This window comes from Aulonocara stuartgranti, assembly GCF_965226115.1.
Source record: "Aulonocara stuartgranti genome assembly, chromosome: 2".
Classification (NCBI taxonomy): Eukaryota; Metazoa; Chordata; class Actinopteri; order Cichliformes; family Cichlidae; genus Aulonocara; species Aulonocara stuartgranti.
Window position 1 is genome coordinate 33770962 of NC_138940.1, and position 19443 is coordinate 33790404.

The 19443-nt window shown below is 40.2% G+C and overlaps 1 protein-coding gene across 2 annotated transcripts in view; it reads right to left on the bottom strand.

The window, feature by feature from the left end:
* Positions 1–747: 747 nt before the first annotated feature.
* Positions 748–19443, bottom strand: part of tsc22d3 (TSC22 domain family, member 3) — a 32120-nt gene continuing 13424 nt past the window's right edge. The window contains exons 1-3 of one of the 2 annotated variants that reach the window (XM_082553383.1): positions 3576–3899; positions 2965–3016; positions 748–2389 (exon numbers count right to left, since the gene is read on the bottom strand). In XM_082553383.1, coding sequence (XP_082409509.1) covers positions 2120–2389; positions 2965–3016; positions 3576–3700 — 447 coding nt within the window. In that variant the 5' untranslated portion in view covers positions 3701–3899 and the 3' untranslated portion in view covers positions 748–2119. Of the gene's footprint in view, positions 2390–2964; positions 3017–3575; positions 3900–19443 lie in introns of those variants that run through there. The other variant, XM_082553382.1, reaches the window with a different exon arrangement.

A 19443-nucleotide genomic window follows, 5' to 3' on the forward strand; every position in this document is an offset into this window, starting at 1 on the left:
GACAAACTGTTTTTTCACTCTGCCAGATTCCAATCTGCATGCAACCTAACTATTATTATTTCGCTGTCATTAGCGGTCGTGCTGGTTTTGACTTTGGAAAAATAAAGAGTGAGTAATAAGTTACTTTCTCAAATTGTCAAGGGGTAAAAAAACTCCAACTCTGCGCAGCCATAAATAGCAAACACAAACTTGTGCTGCAGTACCCCAGAGATCCATGCATTTCACAATTTCACAAATCACATGCTGTTTGTCAGACTTCATAAACACAAACAGGGCACGCAGAATTCAATAGAAAATCAATGTATTCAGATACTGAGATGAAGAGGCTACAACTTCCAGGAAAGCCATGCTAGTTTGAACAGAAGTTGAAGGGTTGTTTACTCTGAAACTCAGATGAACGGATTTCACAGCTGTTCAACTTTTGCCCCTGAAAATAAAGTCTACTGCTGCAGCTACTGAGTTTTTCCTCCCAGTTTCAGATTTCTCCATTACAGAGTATGCAACTTCACATCACGTACATTAAGGAAATCCATTTTAAAGATAGCCATTCTTGAATGTATCCCACTCTTATTACTAAAATTCAGCAACAAAAGCATGTGATGGTACCACATGACATTTTAGTGATGGGATGATATTCTTAGTACTAACACTACCAGCCCTACTTAAAAACTACAGACACTATATAGTATGAACCGAAGGGCAGACTTAATTTAGAAAAAGAAAAAGAGAGAGAGCGACAATGTCAGCTTATTTTATAATGTAAACAAGGTTTATTGCAAATGTGCAGTTGTATCCAAACATCTAGTGAACAACTCTTGAGGATACATTACAGCAACAATACAGTCATCTTTTACAAAACAAATACAAAGGTCAGCTCTAGTTACGACGAAGACTTCTCCCTGTGAAGTTTTGCACATGGTCCTGGTTTGCTCAGCGTCTGCTGTTGTGTGGAAAACATAACGAGTCTTTGGTAGCTAGAAAACAACAACAATAACAACAGCAGCAACTGAGGACAGTGTGAGAATGCGTTCCTCTCTTTCTTTACAGGCACTGTTGTCATGCCATTGTTTTCGAGTTGGCATCTGAGCAGGTAAACAGGCCAGATGCTCGATGACGCTGCTACAGTCAGGAGTGCATCTGCAGCGAGAAATGCAGGTGTCTGCTTGCAAGCAAGCTATACTATGTTAATCTCAGGACTTTTAAACTCTATGTACATTGTAGTTATTCCGTCAAGAGTTAGGAAAACAGATATGCACCATATATTACAAAATAAGAAACGTTTGAAGAAAAAACACAATGTTCCTACTTTACAAACGACTGATTTTTGTTCCAAAATCAAAAACAAAAACAGAGCAGGATTAATTTTCCCCCATAAGCAGCAAGCCCCAACTGCAGGCAATACAAAATTACACTTTTTGAATCATTAACAGTATACTGATCGGTTCACCAGCTCTAAAAACATTAATCTGTACTGACCTCTACCTCTGTTGCCCAGCTTATTCTGTTAATTATTGGTGTTATGCTCGGATGTACACAAACACATCAGCAATACATTGTCGGTACAGGTAAAGTCTTTGTTATGAGGCTGAAATGTACTGCTGCAAGGCTTTTGAGACAAATCCACGCAATGGGGCACCTCTCACTGAGACCTGGAGGGCCGTCTCAGATGGGTTTCCTGTGAGTAATGGAAGAGCAAACTCTCCACACTTTTCCAAGTCAAGCACCTGCAGGGCCAGCCCGATCAACACCTTCTCACCTATTGGAAGGGTTAGGCTAGGCAGGGAAAGCCGCCCTCTGTCAGCAAGTTCTCGACTGTGTCTAGTCAGAACCTTCTCGCTACTCTTAACACTTTCGTCTACATTAGAGGGAACATGACAAAAAGCTGGACGGTATCAGAGGACGGGCCTGACATGGCACCGGTCAGAGCGTCTTCAGTTCTGGTCTGTGCTTATCAGTGTCAACAGTTCGTTTGTGTCCCATCGATCATTTAAAGCCCAGATGCTTCACCTTCATTGTTTTGAAGAGATCTCTGCGGCAGCGATTTAATGACGCTTTCATTCAAATGGAGGTCCATAATTGGAAAGAGACAGTGGCTCTGCCCGCCCCAAGGCAGAGCCACTTATACAGCAGAACCAGTGCTGTGGTTGCAGGTCTGCTGCTGCTGCTGCTGTTCCGGAGTGCCCTGGATGTTCTGATTGTCCAGGGGTAACAGCACATCCGTCGGGATGCGCGACTGGAACTTCTCCAGCTGCTCTGGACTGGCTAGGTTCTTCAGCAGGTAGTTCTCTCTCTCCAGCTGGTTGTTCTTCTCAGCCAGCTCCTTGATCTGTTCCTTGAGGATCTCCACCTCCTCACGCACTGCATACATCAGGTGGTTCTTGACAAGGTCCTGTCATAGCAAAAGAAGAGAGGTTAGTTTAGGTACATAAAACAGAGCAACTGTTACAGCCTGCAAGGCTGGTTTGATTGCTTGCACAGTCTAAAAGAAGGACTGGGTTTGCCAGCCAAGTTTTTCCATTAGAGGATATCTGCTACTATATTTTACTCCTAGTCTCACATGTACTTCTTGTGATCTAGCAGGCACAATAAAGTTCACATGTTACTTAACTCAAAGGTGCACATTCCTGCACGTTTACTACTTTGCACGTCAATAAAGCGTGCAGCAGCCTGTGCTACGGTCACATTGCAGGGACTTCCTAGACACTTCACAGAGCTGATTTTACATAACTGTATTTTGGGCGGTCGTTGATTATAACTGTTCTGATGTATGAATTAACCTTTAGTAAAGAAATCTAGCAAAATCTCACAGTTTTAAGGTCTGGGAGGGAAAATATCTACTGTGATACAGAATTAACATTTTAACTTTGTGGTTATTATCACTTTGAAGGAAACAGCTATGCTACTTGTACACTGCATGCATGTGTAATGCATCTCGGTGTAGTGGCTGGTGTGTTATTAGCTTACCATGGCCTGCTCGATTTTGTTGTCGATGGCCACAACGCTAGCACCAGAGGCACTGCAAAAGAGAAGAAATAGAGCCCATTAATTAACATTCTGCAACTTAAAACTCTTCAAGTCACCTCATATTCCACAAAAGAAAAACAAAGAAAACATGTCGCTCCAATTCTGGGAATTCCCAGGGTTACTAAGGTGAAACAGAAAGCATTCCAAACGGAAATGAAAACCGTTTGCTCCGCTGGTATCTTGGCTACTTTTGCCAAACATAAACTACACGTCAATTGCTTTTGGAGTCAGATTAAGGTTTTATTTAGGTTTCAGTGTAACCTTGTTACTGAGTATGCGGCAGCCAGCTAGCGATAAGGCAAATAGGGCAGAACAGATATCTGTTCAAAGTCCACAAAGGCAGCAGAGAGAAACACAGCTCAGCAGAAAGCATTTGGGAACTCTTAACATCAGAAATCGAGCACATAAATGTGTTTTGAACCACCAGCAAAGCATTCAGTATTGAAGCAGAATGAGGAAATAAAAGAAAAAGAACAAAACAGACGAACGTTTGGTAAAACCTCACACATAAATAAAAAAGAACCGTATTCAAGTATTTGATGACCATTTACCTGTTGTCAAGTTTGACCGAAACAACGTCTCCTCCGAGTAAAGAGGAGAAGAAAGAGATGGAGAAGTTATGCAACTGGTAGACGGCAACCTCCATTGGTGTTTTAGCGAACATCTCCGTGCTCATGTTGAGTACCAGACTCGTTTGGATAATATTTCTCGCCACGTTTGCGGCTGGTTGATCAGCTAAATAGGGATCCGGGTTTGTTTCGTCTTTAGCAACGATGCACTAACTCGCTTCGGGCTAAGCGCAGTGCTGTGTCGGGTTTGTCAGCTTCGCGGATTTTTACAAGCGACTGTCTGATGCTATTTCTGCCACCGGCCAGTATTTGAACGACTGCCGTTCTGACGTCACATGACGCGTGCATGAATTAGTCAAATAAGCTGAGAAGGAGGGGTGAAGGGAGGGGGGCAGTTTTTTTCTTTTTGGTGCCTTCCAGTGTCATGAGCAAAAAACAAGAACAGTGTGAGATTGATAAACAGCCACGACCTCAGCATTTTTGTTGTTTTTTTGACATAATAGTTAAACCATAGGTCACGTAGTGATCATTCAATACCTTGATCATAAGATTGGCTGTAGCATTGATTATGTGTTTGGTCTTCATTTAACTACTTTTTATGTTTTTTTTCCTCTGCAGGTTCAGTATAATCAGGATAAGCATGATGCAATGACGTTCAGAACTAATAAAAATCCCAAATACTAAAGTGATGCATTAATTTTGCATCCTTCCTTTTATCTGTTTTATCAGATCATTAACATGGCTATATGATAATTATTGCATATATATATATATATATATATATATATATATATATATATATATATATATAAGGTATATAATACTTATCACTTATATAAGCAATCATAACCCTTTAAAATGAAAGAAATATAAGCTTGATGTGGGTCTTGAATCACTTCTCATCAGTAAACCTTTTTGATAGTTTAGCCGTGCACCAGTTAAAGCAAAGCAGTCACGATAAACAATTAGGTTTCATTACCCTTTTAGTAAACAGTTACTACTCCAAATGCCGAGCTTAAACGTCAGCATTTGAAGGCAGCGTCAGCTCTGCCCCGCTGCTGAACTTCTCGTGAGTCTCTGCGAACCCACAAACCGAAATCCGCAAAGCTGCAACAAGTAGTAGAAAACAAACTATCTGAACACGTTAGCCTGCACTGTTACTCGTTCTTGCAGCAAATTAAAACCCTCGATTGATGTAAATAAAGCCAAAAAGTTTTTCCTTATACTGTCATATGGCTAATTTATTAAACGGGCTTATTTAACAAGTGATTTTTAACGTGACTTCTTAGGAAGATTGTTTTTTTTTTATTTCTTTTTTTATCGAGTTACTTTACATGTCAGTACTGACAGTGTTACCGACATGTAAAAGAAAAAAACCCTCACATTTTGTTCACATGACTGGTTGATGATACTCTGGAGTTTTTCACAGTATATGCTCTAACGGAATGTCCTGCACCATCCACACGTACCATATGCACATGTATAGGTACTTTTCCGTCCTATCCACAGGTAAATTTCCAATCAGTCTATGTCTGAACTCTACCGGACTCTAGTGGTGAAAATGTAGACTACAGTGCACTTGGGCAACAAAATTAATTAGAGGGAACCTGGTGTTTCCTTGGGAATTTTCCGTACACCGTACATTTCCAGGTTGTTTTTCCAGTTCTGGAAATTCTCAAATGGCATTCTATATTTATAGTTAAGGACTTAGCTCCTACTTGTTCATATGGTATATGCCTACCACATCATTTCTTGTTCCTTTTAGTTTTTATCACACTACAGTCCATTGTCTCAGCCAATAAACAACATACTGCAGGATATTTAATGGGTGATCTGTACCTCTATAGCAGAGGTGGGCAATTAATTTTCCCAAGGGGCTCACTGGGAAACTGGGATTGTTGTGGAGGGCTGTACCAACAAGCTTTTAAAGTGATAAAATTAATATTGAGCAAAATTGAGTTCAGCTTATTAGTACTACCCTCCACAACAGTCCCAGTTTCTCATGTGGCCCCCTTGGGAAAGTTAATTGACCACCCCTGCGTAGTTACATCAAGCATCAACAACCTCTTACTGGAGTACATCAATTTGCAACGCTCTCTAAGCGAGACCTTTTCGAACGGGCATGTTACCACATGAAGCTCAAATGCATCCACACAAAGCATAAAATAATAAGTCATTTGTCACATAGGATAACTACAAAGGATACAGAGAGAGAACACCTGCTGTCATCCCATTTTTTCCATCGCATTACCCACTGCTATTATTGCGTAATAGACCTTGTTTTCGCTGCAGGTTTTAATAGCTTTAATGTAATTTCCCGGCACTTCTCAGCTGTCACATTATGTTCCATTTTGTTGTTGCAATTATCTGATTCAATACTGATAATAAGCCAATTACAATTTTATTAAAGAGTCTCTGCATAACAATTCTTCTACAGGCACATCAATTTGTGGAATATTCAACCATGGATAACTTTTATGCAGATTCCCTGCTGAGGGGATCAACTCTATTAAATTTTGCTCATTCATAATCCACATCCTTTCAGTCATATCTTTCAAAAGGATATTAGGTCTATTTAAATAAGGACAGAAAAAAAAATTAGGATGTTATCTGAATAAAATAATTCAATTATGAGTCCAAAGATATTTTTTGCATGATCACACATGCCTAAAGACCGTGGACCTGCATTTAAAATATTAAATAATCCCAGACCTCTAACTTTTTATAACTTTAAAAACCAAATTCCTTTTTTTTCCTTCTGTTTTTTTGAAAGAGGAGAAGAAGGAGTTGTGTTACATAACAAAACAATTAAAGTGGTTGGACTTCTGGTTGGACTAACAAGGCTTAGCAGAAAGCACAGTGACTGGGTATTAGGGCCCATCGTGCCTGTCGTCTCAGATTTCGTGCTGCGACAGTTCAGCTGCCAGGTTTAATATCCAGCCCGCTTCGAGCAATGAGAGACAGGTGAATTACCCTGCCCAGCAGTGATAGTCCCATTTTGGAGGAAGGAGTCACAGCGAATGTCTTCAGCTGAGATGCACAGATAGGACCTACACAGTGGGGAGCCTTCCAGCACAGTATAACCAATGAACCGCATTAGGTAAGATGATCACAGTGTAAACTGAGTCTCCTGCTTTTCCTACTACAGAAGCTTTAGAATCGCTCTGATACAAATTTAAGTGATGGAAAATATTGATTAAATTCCTCCTTTCAAGAGGAATACAGATTTTTCCTGCCTTTTCAAAAAATAAATACCCTCGTGTTTCCGTGGAACACCTAATGCCTAACAATTTCGGCGTGTGCCCAATTCAGTGAGTCATTTTGGAGCTAGGCGATGGCCCACAGTTTCCATCAGATGTCTCCTGCGCAAGAGCCAACTCCATTATATAATACCATGATTCATCTGTACTGATGGCTTCAAAAGAATAAGGCCGTCACATAATACCAGCCTTCCAGCTTTTTGTTATGAACAGCATTTTAGGAGTTGTACTTTTTCCCCGTCAAATTGAAGCTATTCATAATACTGCAGAGAAAATATATACAGAAGAAAAATTATTTTTGGGCCAATTAGGAATGCATAGCGTGGATAAGAGTGTGGCCCGACAATACTCGTGCATGCCAAAGGTTGCAGCCAGAGGCTATCTCAGAGGAAGCTGGCAGTGTGGGCAACAAGAACAGCTACAAACAATGAATACTGAATTCACACTGAACTCATTCATACACTAGGACACCCAGAGGCAGTCGTTATTATCTCATCACCTCAGACTCTTGAGCCATGAATAACAATAGGGCACATGGCCATGGTCTCTCTCATGAGATGTTTCAATAAATTCATGCCCTGGTATTGAATGTAACATTTCTTTATGTGATATATTGTGCAGGCAGAGAGTGATGACAGGATTGACACTGCTATCCAAGGACTGGTAGTGATATCACTTTTCCCGCTTTCAGTGCCGCGGGCACAAAAATCCATTTTTCAAAGTCACCACGAGCAACAGTCCAAAATAACACCCCAAACGAACGTGTTACTCTAGTAATCCCCATAAGTACATCTGATAATGAGCCTGAAGCTGCAGCATTTTCTTCTAGTGCTGTTTCTCACCACATGAGCAGATTGAACATTATGAAAACTGTAACGGCAATCGTTTCATTTAAGGATTGTAACTTCTGAAAATACTGCAATGACAACTCTATATCATTTAGATGTTGACAAGCTGCCAGCCTCCAGAGCTCGTCTTCTCTTTAACCGCCTTTGGCGTGCGCATCTGTCACCGACACATGTTACTGTCGAGCCTGGCAAATGTCCCCACACCACAAGCAAGACAAATTCTCCTACTGTCCTCGGCCGCCCCCACTTACCGCCGATCTGGCCTCTTGAACAGACTCGGTGAGTAAGGGGGTGAGTAGCTCATAGGTCTCTCAGGAAAGTTGAAGTGCTGGTAGTGACAGCAGAATCTCTGGGATTGTTCGGCCAGCCGGAGGGCGCACACCGACCTAGGGGAGGGTGGCCGTGCCCCAAGAGGGGCAACTTCAGCAGGACGCGTCTTAGACTGTCCCATTCTGGCTTCCAAATGAAGAGGCTGTTCAAGAGTCGAAAGCCCTCTTAGTGTTAGCTCACTGTTCTGCTGTTGTTTGCTCTCAGCAGCTGTTTTCTCAGAGCACAAAGAGACAATTGAGGTCTGGCGAAACCTCTGGATATGCAGCCATAGCTGTGAGTGCCATGCTCAGGCTGACACTTGTATGATGCGTCTCCAATCTGGCTGAATACAATGGCCTCAGAGTTACAATGAAAATGCCAGTTTGCTGAAATGGCGCCAGCGGTTTCATCTCTAAATCACTGGAGTGCCTCTTTGAGGCAAACAAAGCAAAAGGTATTTCTCTGACTGCACCTAAAGGGAACAATCATCATGCCTGTCTCCTTACCTCATGTAATCGGCCATAATAAGTGCAATAAAAATATAATCGGGCCATTCTCCTATGATGTGAAACAAACTTGTTAATGTAATGAACCTTTACACCACAAAACAAGTTTTTTGGACACCTCATTACACAACTCCTTGTAATTTGCATATAACTTAGCTCAGCTGCCTCTTATGCAACATGCCTTATCATGTACTTGAGTTAAAAAATCCCAAAGTACTTTTAATTGCTGGGTTTGTCAACTGCAGTATGCTTTCATTGTAATCAAAGGGTGTAAATGTTTGAAGAGCTACTGCTGTTGTTAAAGGTGTAACACCAAAATGAACCCACGCTTTGCATAACTAGTTTCTTTTTAATTTGACAGCTCCATGTAAGTGTCTCGCATGTCTGTCTCCATTTAATCCAGTCTGTTGACAAGACATTTGATAGTCTGTAGACTGTGATACACAGACGAGTGTGGTTTTACACAACAGGACAGTATGTGAAACCAGTTCTTCAAGCAAATCTCCAGTGCATATGTAGGGCTATCAGACAGAAAGCTTCAGCCATCTTCATCCAGAAATGGGAGTCTGTGGCATATTTTAAGGAAATAAAATATAAAGGCAATAAGCTTTTAGTCAGCACTGATAATTGGTCGGTTAATTTTACCACACTGCTTGGAAATTAACAAATTGCCATCTATATTTCCTTGTAGCAGAGGAATTTCGGGTTAACTCAGTTCACAGTGTCAAACAATCACAGATCTCTATCAGCATTCAGGGTTGTTTTTCTTGGACAGCTTTCCTCCAGATCTGCTTACTTTGCTGTACAGAGCAGTTCAGGAGCAGTTCATGTTAAATCTGTAATATTTAATCACTGTGTATTCTGCAAGGTCACGCAAGGAAACCTGCTTTCCTACAGTTTTACAAGGTCACATTTGTGCAGCTCAGGGCATTTTTGTCCTGTAAGGTATGGATTACATATCCCACTTAATGTAGTGTTTACTTTTTATGTAACCCCCTGACATATTTCTCAATTTGCCTGCAGTAAGCAAGAAGATGACAGTGTGCCAACCAGTTTTTGAGCCCCTTGCTTTTGTTTTTCCGCCACACCAAAGGTGCCCTGTAATTACATGTCTCGAGAAAGTAATCTTCCTACCGACCAGACAGTCGATCATGTTACAACATGTGGTGTTAAGTAACTTTAAGAAATTTGAATAACTGTGTTTCCCTGACTCTTAAAAGAAATGAACAGAATAAGAATGAGCTTTGGGGAAAAAATGTAAATATGACTTTTGCTGTCGTATAATTTCAGAAGAGCAGTGATGATGTAAATCCTAGATTGATTTTCAGTGAAACAGAAAGAGGAAAAAAGGAAGAAATTACACACCTGGGATATAAATATCAGCCACCAGCTGCTGTATTAAGCAGGTTTACTAAATTACAGGCAAAAAAATAAATACCAACTTTGAGGGGATTACTTATCTACATTAAAGGCTTTAATTGTGATCTTCATAGTATAAAGAAGAAACATTTCTTCGCTTGTTTTTTAAAAGCCCAATCTCACTAAATCAGAAGCTACAACAAACAGGTGTGTGTGTGCGTTCGTGAACATGTGTAGTCCTCGCCATCTGTAGGGAACTGTACCTATCTGATTAGTCCCTTGATAGAGAACCTCCTTTGCTTTATAACAGCTGTCTGGGTGCTAACCTGTGTTCATTATCATTAAAAAGACAAGACAAGGACTACTGGCTTAATGCAGTTTCCCACGGCAACATAAAGGTCCGTTTGAATGGTTTGCTTACCAGAAATTGTTATTATATTTCATTTTAGCCAATACATAATTATATTCAGTTCATTTACAGTAGCTTTCACCGTAACTAATAGAAGAACAGGCACTATTGTAGAAATGGTGATGTGCAGTATATTGCAGTTAACAAGCGTGGGGACTTTGCAGCATCTGGCACCAGAATGCAACTCAGCAGAAGTCAGACAGCTTCAGGCCATAATGTAAAGATTTACCTTGTATTCTAACGAGCAACATGTTCCGGCTAAATTTACTGTGAAAATACTGAAGTAGAGCGGAGGCCCAGAGGACTGTGTTAAGGGAATATCACAGGTGAAACCCTGTCAGGCAACATTCATATCCCAGCCCCAAATCTTCCCCCCACAAACAGTATGTTCGAGTCAGTAGCCCTTAGGATTCCCATCTGTGTTTTACTGCGTTTACACTGACATTGGCAGAGGAGAACACGCGCACACACATGCAGACACACCATATTGTTCACTCTGAAAGATGGCAAACTCTCTGACTAGTATGGATGCAGTTTAGTGATCTCTCAAAACGCTACAGGGGTGCAAACTGGAAAGGAACTATGGGTCTACCCAATACTATATTCTGTTCAGTTGATAATGGAAACATTTAAAATAAAAAATATGTATCCAAGACAGATAAAAAAAACATTCTGTGTTTACGTGAAAGTATGTATATATTTAAAGACTGGATCTAGTGGATGACACTTCGCATGGCTGGATCACATCCCAGAACAAAGGGTTGCAGAGTTCACTGCCATTAATCTGTCTAACTATGGAATGCTGACATCGGACTAGATATGGGCACAGGCTTCACTGAAATCCACTGCAGTCTGGTGGATCTGCAGCAAAGTTGACTGTTACACACATTCATCCGTTGATACTAAATGATAGTATCAGGTTTAACTTGTCAGGAGTTGGTTGGATTTACTGTCAACCCTATCAGCAACTAGAACATTAGTAAGCAATTAGAAATGTGATTTTAGCACAGGATGTTCATCATAATCATGGCTGTCACTGGCAAGCATACAGTATAAGTAAATACAGTTAGAGCTATAAATGTTTGGCTAATGTCACTTTTTTAATTATATCTCTGTACACTAGCATAGTGAATTTTAAATCAAAGCTAAGATCTGACTGAAGTGCAGACTTTCAGATTTAATTCATAGGTTTTGTGAAAAAGTAGTTTATTAACACTTTATTACTCCTAATAATTTCTATCAATAGTCCCCAATTCCCAGATGTTCAAAATTAGTTGACCAAAATAGAATCATGCTAAATTTAAGTACTGTGTTTAATACTTAGAACAAAATTATTGTAGTTAAAGACAACCCGTGGGCTCTGTCAGGTCTTCAATAGAAACCACTTTCATCCACTCCTTGTTTGTCTGTCTTTCTGTTTTCACTTTTAACTTTAATAACTGAAAAGCATGATCTAATGGGCAGAGATCAGGTGACTGACCTGGCCACTGAAGAATATCACATTTCTTTGCCTTGAGAAACTCTCGGGCTGGTTTTGCAGTATGATTTGAGTCGTGCACTGTCTGATCAGTTATAGAGCAACTGAGTGAATGTGAGCAGAGAGAATACGCCCATACATTTCAGAATTCATCCTGCTGCCTTAGTGATCCAGTTCCACTGCCAGCCATACATGCCTATGCCACACAGATGATGCATTGATGTTTCACATCATGAGCTTGTTTCTCTCCTTCTCCATTGTTTTATATTCCCATTGAACTGATACAAGTTCATTTTGGTTTCATGTGTCCATCCTCTTTGCAGACCTGTGAAGACTCTCAGAGGTTTTCTGGAAAGGTTCTTCTGGCTTTCCTGTACTTGAGTGTAACTAGTGGTCATGAAATATCAAGGGAAGGGGCCTCACCTGGCCATGAAACTGTCTGTAATTCGTGAATGTTTTTGCTCTACCCTTTGAGTTAAAGCTGAAAATGCACTTCAGTCACATTTTGACTGGTTTGAAATTTACTGTGATGGTGTAAAGAGGCAAAATTACAAAAAATATTTTATTCTTTTTATAAGATAAGATAAGATAACCTTTATTAGTCCCACACGTGGGAAATTTGTTTATACTTTATGGACTAGAATAATGAGCAGTCTGCAGCTTTTTAACAATAAGGAAAAGATGAACATCTTTTTCTTTTTAGCTCACTTTCACATGCATGTTTTATAGTATCATTATTCTTTTCATCTTCTTCAAACTATTCCTCATATTCATGTTACGACCTTTCATTTTATGTATATTCTTTCTTGTGATTTCTTCATTTTTCCATCTTCGTCGCTTTCCAGCTGAGGCTGAGCTAGCTGAGCTTGCAGCTGTGTGACCCGAGTCACCAACAACTGGGACAACACTGGAGGGAGCTTAGGCCTCATTGAGCCATCCTCTGGTGTGTGTTTATGTGTTTGCTTGTGTTTTGCTTGCCTGTGTGTATGCTGATGAATCCAGTTGGTCACACGTTTGCATACGTGCATACTCGCGCGCGTATGACCTTGTCAGCATGATCTGGATTTAACTGGATGATGGACACCCTGCTAACTCTCACTGTCAGTGTCATCCAAACACTGAATCGTTCCCACAGACTCCAGCAGGCTTCTCCGCTGAGTATTAAAGCTAATCCTTTGTCACCTGCGACACGACGATGGAGCAATGACAAAGTTCCCACGGATAATTTGAAACAAGTCATTCCCGGTCATTATGACAGAAAAGCACATTTGCAGCTTTAACACAAACGAGCATCAAACAAACCGCCTTGCAACAAAATGGAAAACAGTTTCCAAAGAAATATGTCGTAAGTCTTTCAAAAGAACTCGAAAGAATTCTAAACCTTTTATGTTGCCTCAGTTACTTTATGTTCTGAGGGGTCTCTTACATCTGTTATTCAGCTATTATTCATTTTTTAGATTCTTTTAAACTACTAAATACAGACATTTGCTGTTTTTTGAAAGAAAATATCAGATAAATCATCACTCATTTCTTGGTAAAATTACTTTGAAGCTAAGACACGGGTGCTTTCTCCTAAGTTCCTACCATTAGCCTGAGGAGGTTCCATCGCAACCTGCTTCACCGATCTCTACAAGCCCAACGACCTATATTATTCTCCTTTAACAAGACCACATGAATGACTCAGATCATACAAAACGCTGTATATCAAAACAAAGATGATAGAATAATGTGTAATATATCTGCTGTGGGTGAGATGTGCAGTTTACCCAAGACTTTAAATCACCTTAAAGGCAAAATAGTTTTTTCAGTGTGTAAAAGAATATATCATTATTAAAGCTACTGCTTAAGCACACATACTGTTCCTGGAACAAACACCTACACATACACATGCAGGCTACTTCACACTACTGTAAGTGTTCCGACCAGAAATAGTAACGCAAACAGAAACAGGGCGAGGACCGCTTCTCATTTGTAATGAATGTAGGCCTTTAATGTTCCCTCCAGGGATCTTACCCGGTATTTGTGTTATAGCTTGAGGCAATGCTATTGAAAACTCTGACTGATTGCTACAGACTTGGAATCGGTGGAGCAGCTGCATGAAATTAGGCTTGTTTATATGTAAATAAGTCCATAAATATACCCAATCTTTAAAGTTGCATTAAAGGCATTTACTGAGGAAAGCCACATTGACTTTTTTCTCAAAGGGAAAGCTGATACAAGTGCAGCTGTGAAGGGAACTCATGTATATTCAGCGCCTAATTTGATTCCCCCCCATTCCAAATAGTATCACCAAACCATTTAACGTTGAAGCCAAGAAATCCACAGGGGTATTCAGTCTGTGCAGGCTCACAGAGGTATGGCGTGGATCAAATGCGGGAGAGAAGCGCTGAAGGGTGAGAGGACACTGTGTACACAATATTTCCTCAGCCTGTCTGCATGGTGAGAATCTCATGGACGGCCTGAGACAGACGAGGACAAGGCCAGATGTGCTGGCCACCGTTGTACTTCAAAGAAAATATTTTGCAGTTGAGTAGAAGCCTTATCTTCTTCAGAAGAAAAGCTGAAATATATATATATCCTGATGAAAGTTAATGGGAAGTCTGTTTAATCAACAGAGAGATCCTAATCTAAGTATTTAAACTAACACATGGATGAGTAACGGGGTACTATCATGTTAAAACACTCTGTTGATGTGTTACTGATAGTGTATCAATTCTAAAAGGAAGCATCTTTTTGGTAAGTGATGGTGTGAGCATGCATGTATTTGTATGTATATTTACATGAAAAGTATTGAAAATGGATCATAGCTTTGAGCATGTTGGCATCTTTGCAAAAAACATAAGTTTTTTTTTTGTTATTCTAGGCTCCGTGAATATCCAATCATCACACCCTGTATTTATTGTATTTATAGTTTGTCATGGTGTATTTATTATATTTATGGTGTAAGTCTGCCTTAGCTATGGAGATGCCATTAGGACCACTCATTAAGACTGCAGTTGAACTTGTGCTTAAAGTTTTGTACAGCATTTGAAGCCTAAATCTTCAAATGTGGCACCAGTGAAAGGGAGGTTAGATAGGCCTTTGATAGATGTCAGCATCCCATCATTTAATTATTGTTTACATTTTGAAGGCAAATCAAATTCTGAGACAACCTCAAACACTTGTTTTTTTTCTCAGTTCAGCAGAATTTATATTGTAGCACAAGAGCACTTATTTCAGGATGTGACTCAGCCAGGGGAAGGATCTACATCCACTCTGTTGTGTGATCCAGATTTAATGGGAACACAGTGATATGCTGGCACTGTGCTGCGATTGGCTGAAATGTTGTTTGTGAGTTTAAAGGAACCCCAGCCTATCCTGCCCTCAAAGAGCCAAAATGCCTGCCCCTTATACAGAGATGTAAGTCTTCTAAACAGATAAGAACTTGACTTGACAGGATATGTGGTGACATTGATTAATTAAAATAAACGCAACGTGATGTGATATCTTATCGCACATTAAAAACAAAATGATATGAACCAGAAAAACATAAACATCTACAGTGTTACAACATGTTGCATTGACAGAGTTTAGGGGTTTTTCCATCCGCGTGGAAATGAGGAAATTTGTCTTTTTACAGTTCTTATTAAAAGAAAACCCTCTTAGTAACTGCTCAGTTTGCATTCTGACAGCAGTTTTCTTTTATTTGTTGTCATCTTTTTATTGTATGTGGAAATGGTTGCCATAAAGAGCTTGAAACCAATCAATCATCGTCTTAGATTTTTACCCACACAAAGATTCTTTTTAAATAACCTTACAGCAGGTTCACGATGTCTTTAAAGAGAAAAAACAGGAAATATGTCCACTTAAGTGACTCTTGAACTTGAAGCCGGTCACAGTATGCAAGACAAATTGTCTATCTGCAGTGTCATTTTCCCCGTTTCCAAGCTGCATTCAAGAGCGTAAACATGATTTGCCATTCCAGTCATTGTATCAAGACGCAGGTAAACAATCTAGGACAAACTGGCCCGCCTCCAGCGTGTACCAAAGGGTTCCAAAGTTCACTTATGAAACTGGAGAACACTCTGTTCTGCACGCACACACCACACAGGTACTGCCACTGGTCATACTTCTGCGCATGTGAAGGTGTGCATTCAAGCATGGATGCCAATAACGCTAAAAGATCCCTACATATGTATGCATGCAAGAAGGACAAAAGTACATCAAGATAGAAAAGCAGACCTACGCAGAAATCAATGTGCACATGCATAAAAAACACAGGGTCACTAACGAATGCCAACAAAGCTAAGACACACACACAGACAGACAGAAAAGCATGCCTGCGTACTAGACACTCTGTCGCTGTCTGAACATGCAGATTTATAGAGTTTGGCATACAACTTCTTTCACTTTTAAGGCACCAGAAAGAAAAGATCTTTAATAATTGGGAACCTTTCATAAGACCGAGGGTTTTCACTGAATGTTGTTGGGTGATTAACAATTGGATTTTAAATGCTCAAAGTTCAGGTCTAGGAAAAGTGGCAGTCTAATCTGTGGTTTTATTCACTGCTATCAGTGACTTTAGAAAACTATTTTAATAGTGCACAACAACCGAACATGTAAGACAGTGATTGCTATGCTTGTGATCTTTTGCAATGAACCCTGACGCTGACGTAAAATCTTTAATCAGATCTGGCCTATCGACAAGGAGAAGTGCGTAAGAGTCCTTTATTGTTTTGAAGATGGACAGATTTGCAGACATAAGCAATGTTTGGGAGCCAGTAGAAGCTGTCACCTTATCTTGACAGCTCACATCACAGAGTTCAAGCGCTGATGTACGAGGCTTCCCACCAGAATGGCAGTGGCTCAACTTTGTGCAGATGCAGCAAGGTTGGGGGAAACACAAAGCAGAATAAAGCATGTGCATTGTAATTTAGGAATGCCATTTCTCTGTGCGGCAGAAGGTATTCAGAAAGAACTGAGGCAAATCATAGGGAAGACTGCTAGAGGTGAGTGAGGTCAAACACTCAGGTACCGCATTCCAGCAAAGCATAGTTGTGTTCCCTTTTTCAGCACCTGTCATTCTTTGTCTTTACAGTAAATCCACACTTTAGACAAACAGAAAACCAGTGTCAGTAAAAATCAAATATGATATTTTTGAGGAACTGTTTCAGGAATTTGCAGAAATGAAACAAAATCCTGTATTCCGCAGGTTCCCATGATAACTCCTGACCTACATACACGTGCACACACACAGTCACACCATTATCACCGGTTTCCAGCCTGTGTGACTGATTGTTTTCTTCACACTCCTTTAATGACTGTGGTGTTCTCACGAAGACTCTAATTACATTCTGAACACAAAGGCAGAGCACGGCGTGGTGCCTGCAAGGTATCTGCGCACCTTTACGATGCAAAAGCACCTGACCAAGCCAAAAACGTTATTTCAGAGAGACGTACATGTAAAAGCAACTTGCCAGAATGTGATTAATTTAGTAGTGTAATTTTTGTGTCTTGTCTGCCACCTTGTGCACAGTCCTTTGTCCTGCCGTCTGTGTCTTTAGGCTCTTTGTGTCTGTCTCGCTCCTCCTCTTTTCTTCCTCTCTGCCTGCACTGCACACCTCCTCTAACAGCTATTGTTATTCCTGTCCTTTCATACAGTCTCAGAGCAGTAAATCCTATCTGACTGGTATGCTTTGGGACGGCCTAACCCTGACTCTGTCTTGAGATAATTATCCTGTCTCTGACCTGTCTAGTCATATTCGTGTTGTCTGGTACGCAGTCACCTTTTTTTGACACAGGTGTTGCCGTGAGAGGATAAGACAGCCCATTACATAAAGTATATGTAACTGTGACCTGCATATGGACAAACAATGGGAGGGGTTAGGGTGAAAGAGCATCCGCCCTGTGCTCAGTGAGCTTAGCTATTTGTGTTGACTTTGCAAGTGTACCATGTCTGGCCTGTGTTCCTGAATAAAGGTGAACACAAGTGATGCTGCCCAGTCACGTCCTTTCACGCTGTTGTTAAAAACATAAAGCAAATCTGTCGAAAGGGTGAAAGCATTCAGCAACCTATAGATGTTTTTTAGACTAGAACCCCCGAGAAATTAAACACAAAAATACATGAATGAGCATGTATCATAATTTACTTCAAAAATCCAAAATATAATTGAAGGACCGATTTACATTTGCAGGATTTGCTCAAAAAGGAAACTGAAGCTACAGAATCTTAGCTGTAATATGTTCTGCTGCTTTAATATTTTATACCCTTTCAGCTCAAAACAAATGCATAACAGACACAGGAACTGGTCTGATGACAAGAACTCAGGGTATCACCTTCCATCAGAGCGCAGTGCACCAGTTATTATTTGTCTGCACTCTGCCGTCTGGGGACAGGACTTTACTTTCTATTATAGGCAAAGCACAAAGCTACCAGACACCAAAACAGGAAAATGTAAAAATGAGGAAGAAAGGAGGAGAAAGAGGGAAAGGGCTTTCACAACTGTTAGGCAGTGTTTCCTCTGATAGGAGGCTTTGGCTGTACTCCCAGTTCTTTAGGTAAACTGTCAAATAACAGGGTTACCTTGAGAGGAGCGCACTAGTTTTGTTTGGAAGAGATGTCGTGAAAAAGTGCGTTAAAATGACAAAGGAATGACGTCTAGGCAGATAAAAAAATAAACTTTTAACTCAGTTGTTCAACCTAGGAAAACACTGTCACAAATGTAAACCTTAAATTGTAAATGTGCAAAATTATAGTCAATACCAAATATTAAGTAGATATACTAAACAAGACATGTATGGCCGTGTACAAATGATGATTCAGTAGGATGTGCAGGAGTAACAGTGCATACATTTGCAAAACTTGTTAGCCTCTTATCACGAGATCAAGACGATAAGAACAATCTAAGTCTTTAATCTGTCCTACTGCACGTCTCAATGTGTCTGTGAAAACAGGTGGCATGGACTGTTTAACCCATCACTCCAGGCTAACACTTTTTAGAGCCATTTTCCATCTAGTTAATACCACTGTGGCCTCAGATAATGTGGAGACTTGTTTAAAATATGAATCTGACTTCAACGGTGGCAGCGATGAAAAGAAAACAGAAGTGATGAAACTAAGATGTTAAGCCACTGGCATGAATACCGGTAAGAGTTTGCTTTCACACTGAAAGGACGAGTGTGGAGAAATATATAATTAAGTGAACTGCAAAATCAATTCAGTGGTGGCACTGGGGTTTGCTATTTTATTACACAAATTTTAAAACGAGGATTCCCAAAAGATGAACTTGGGAGGAATTCAAATTGCTTGTTCCCTGTTGACCATCCAATTTGAACCAATGGATTTGTTCCCAACTGTTTCACTGAAATGCAAATGCTTGTTAAGATGCCAACTTGAGAGGGAAATAAAAGACATGCCCCGGGAGAGGTGCTTACTAAGGCACTTTTCAGTGTGATGGCCTAGATATTATTGCCTCTTAATATTGCAAGAAAAACAAAACACTCGAGAGACAAGCACTGCCTGAACTGAATCTGATATCTCCTCCTAGAGAGCACATTTGAATATGAATAGGTGGAAGTATCTTTCTTTTCTTTCAGTTGTGTTCTTGTTTTTATTATATATATGTTCTCCCCTTGCTGGCTGTCAAAGAATAACAGTGAGGGGCTTTGTGTTTTATCAGGGTGTTTCTCTGAATTTCTCAGTG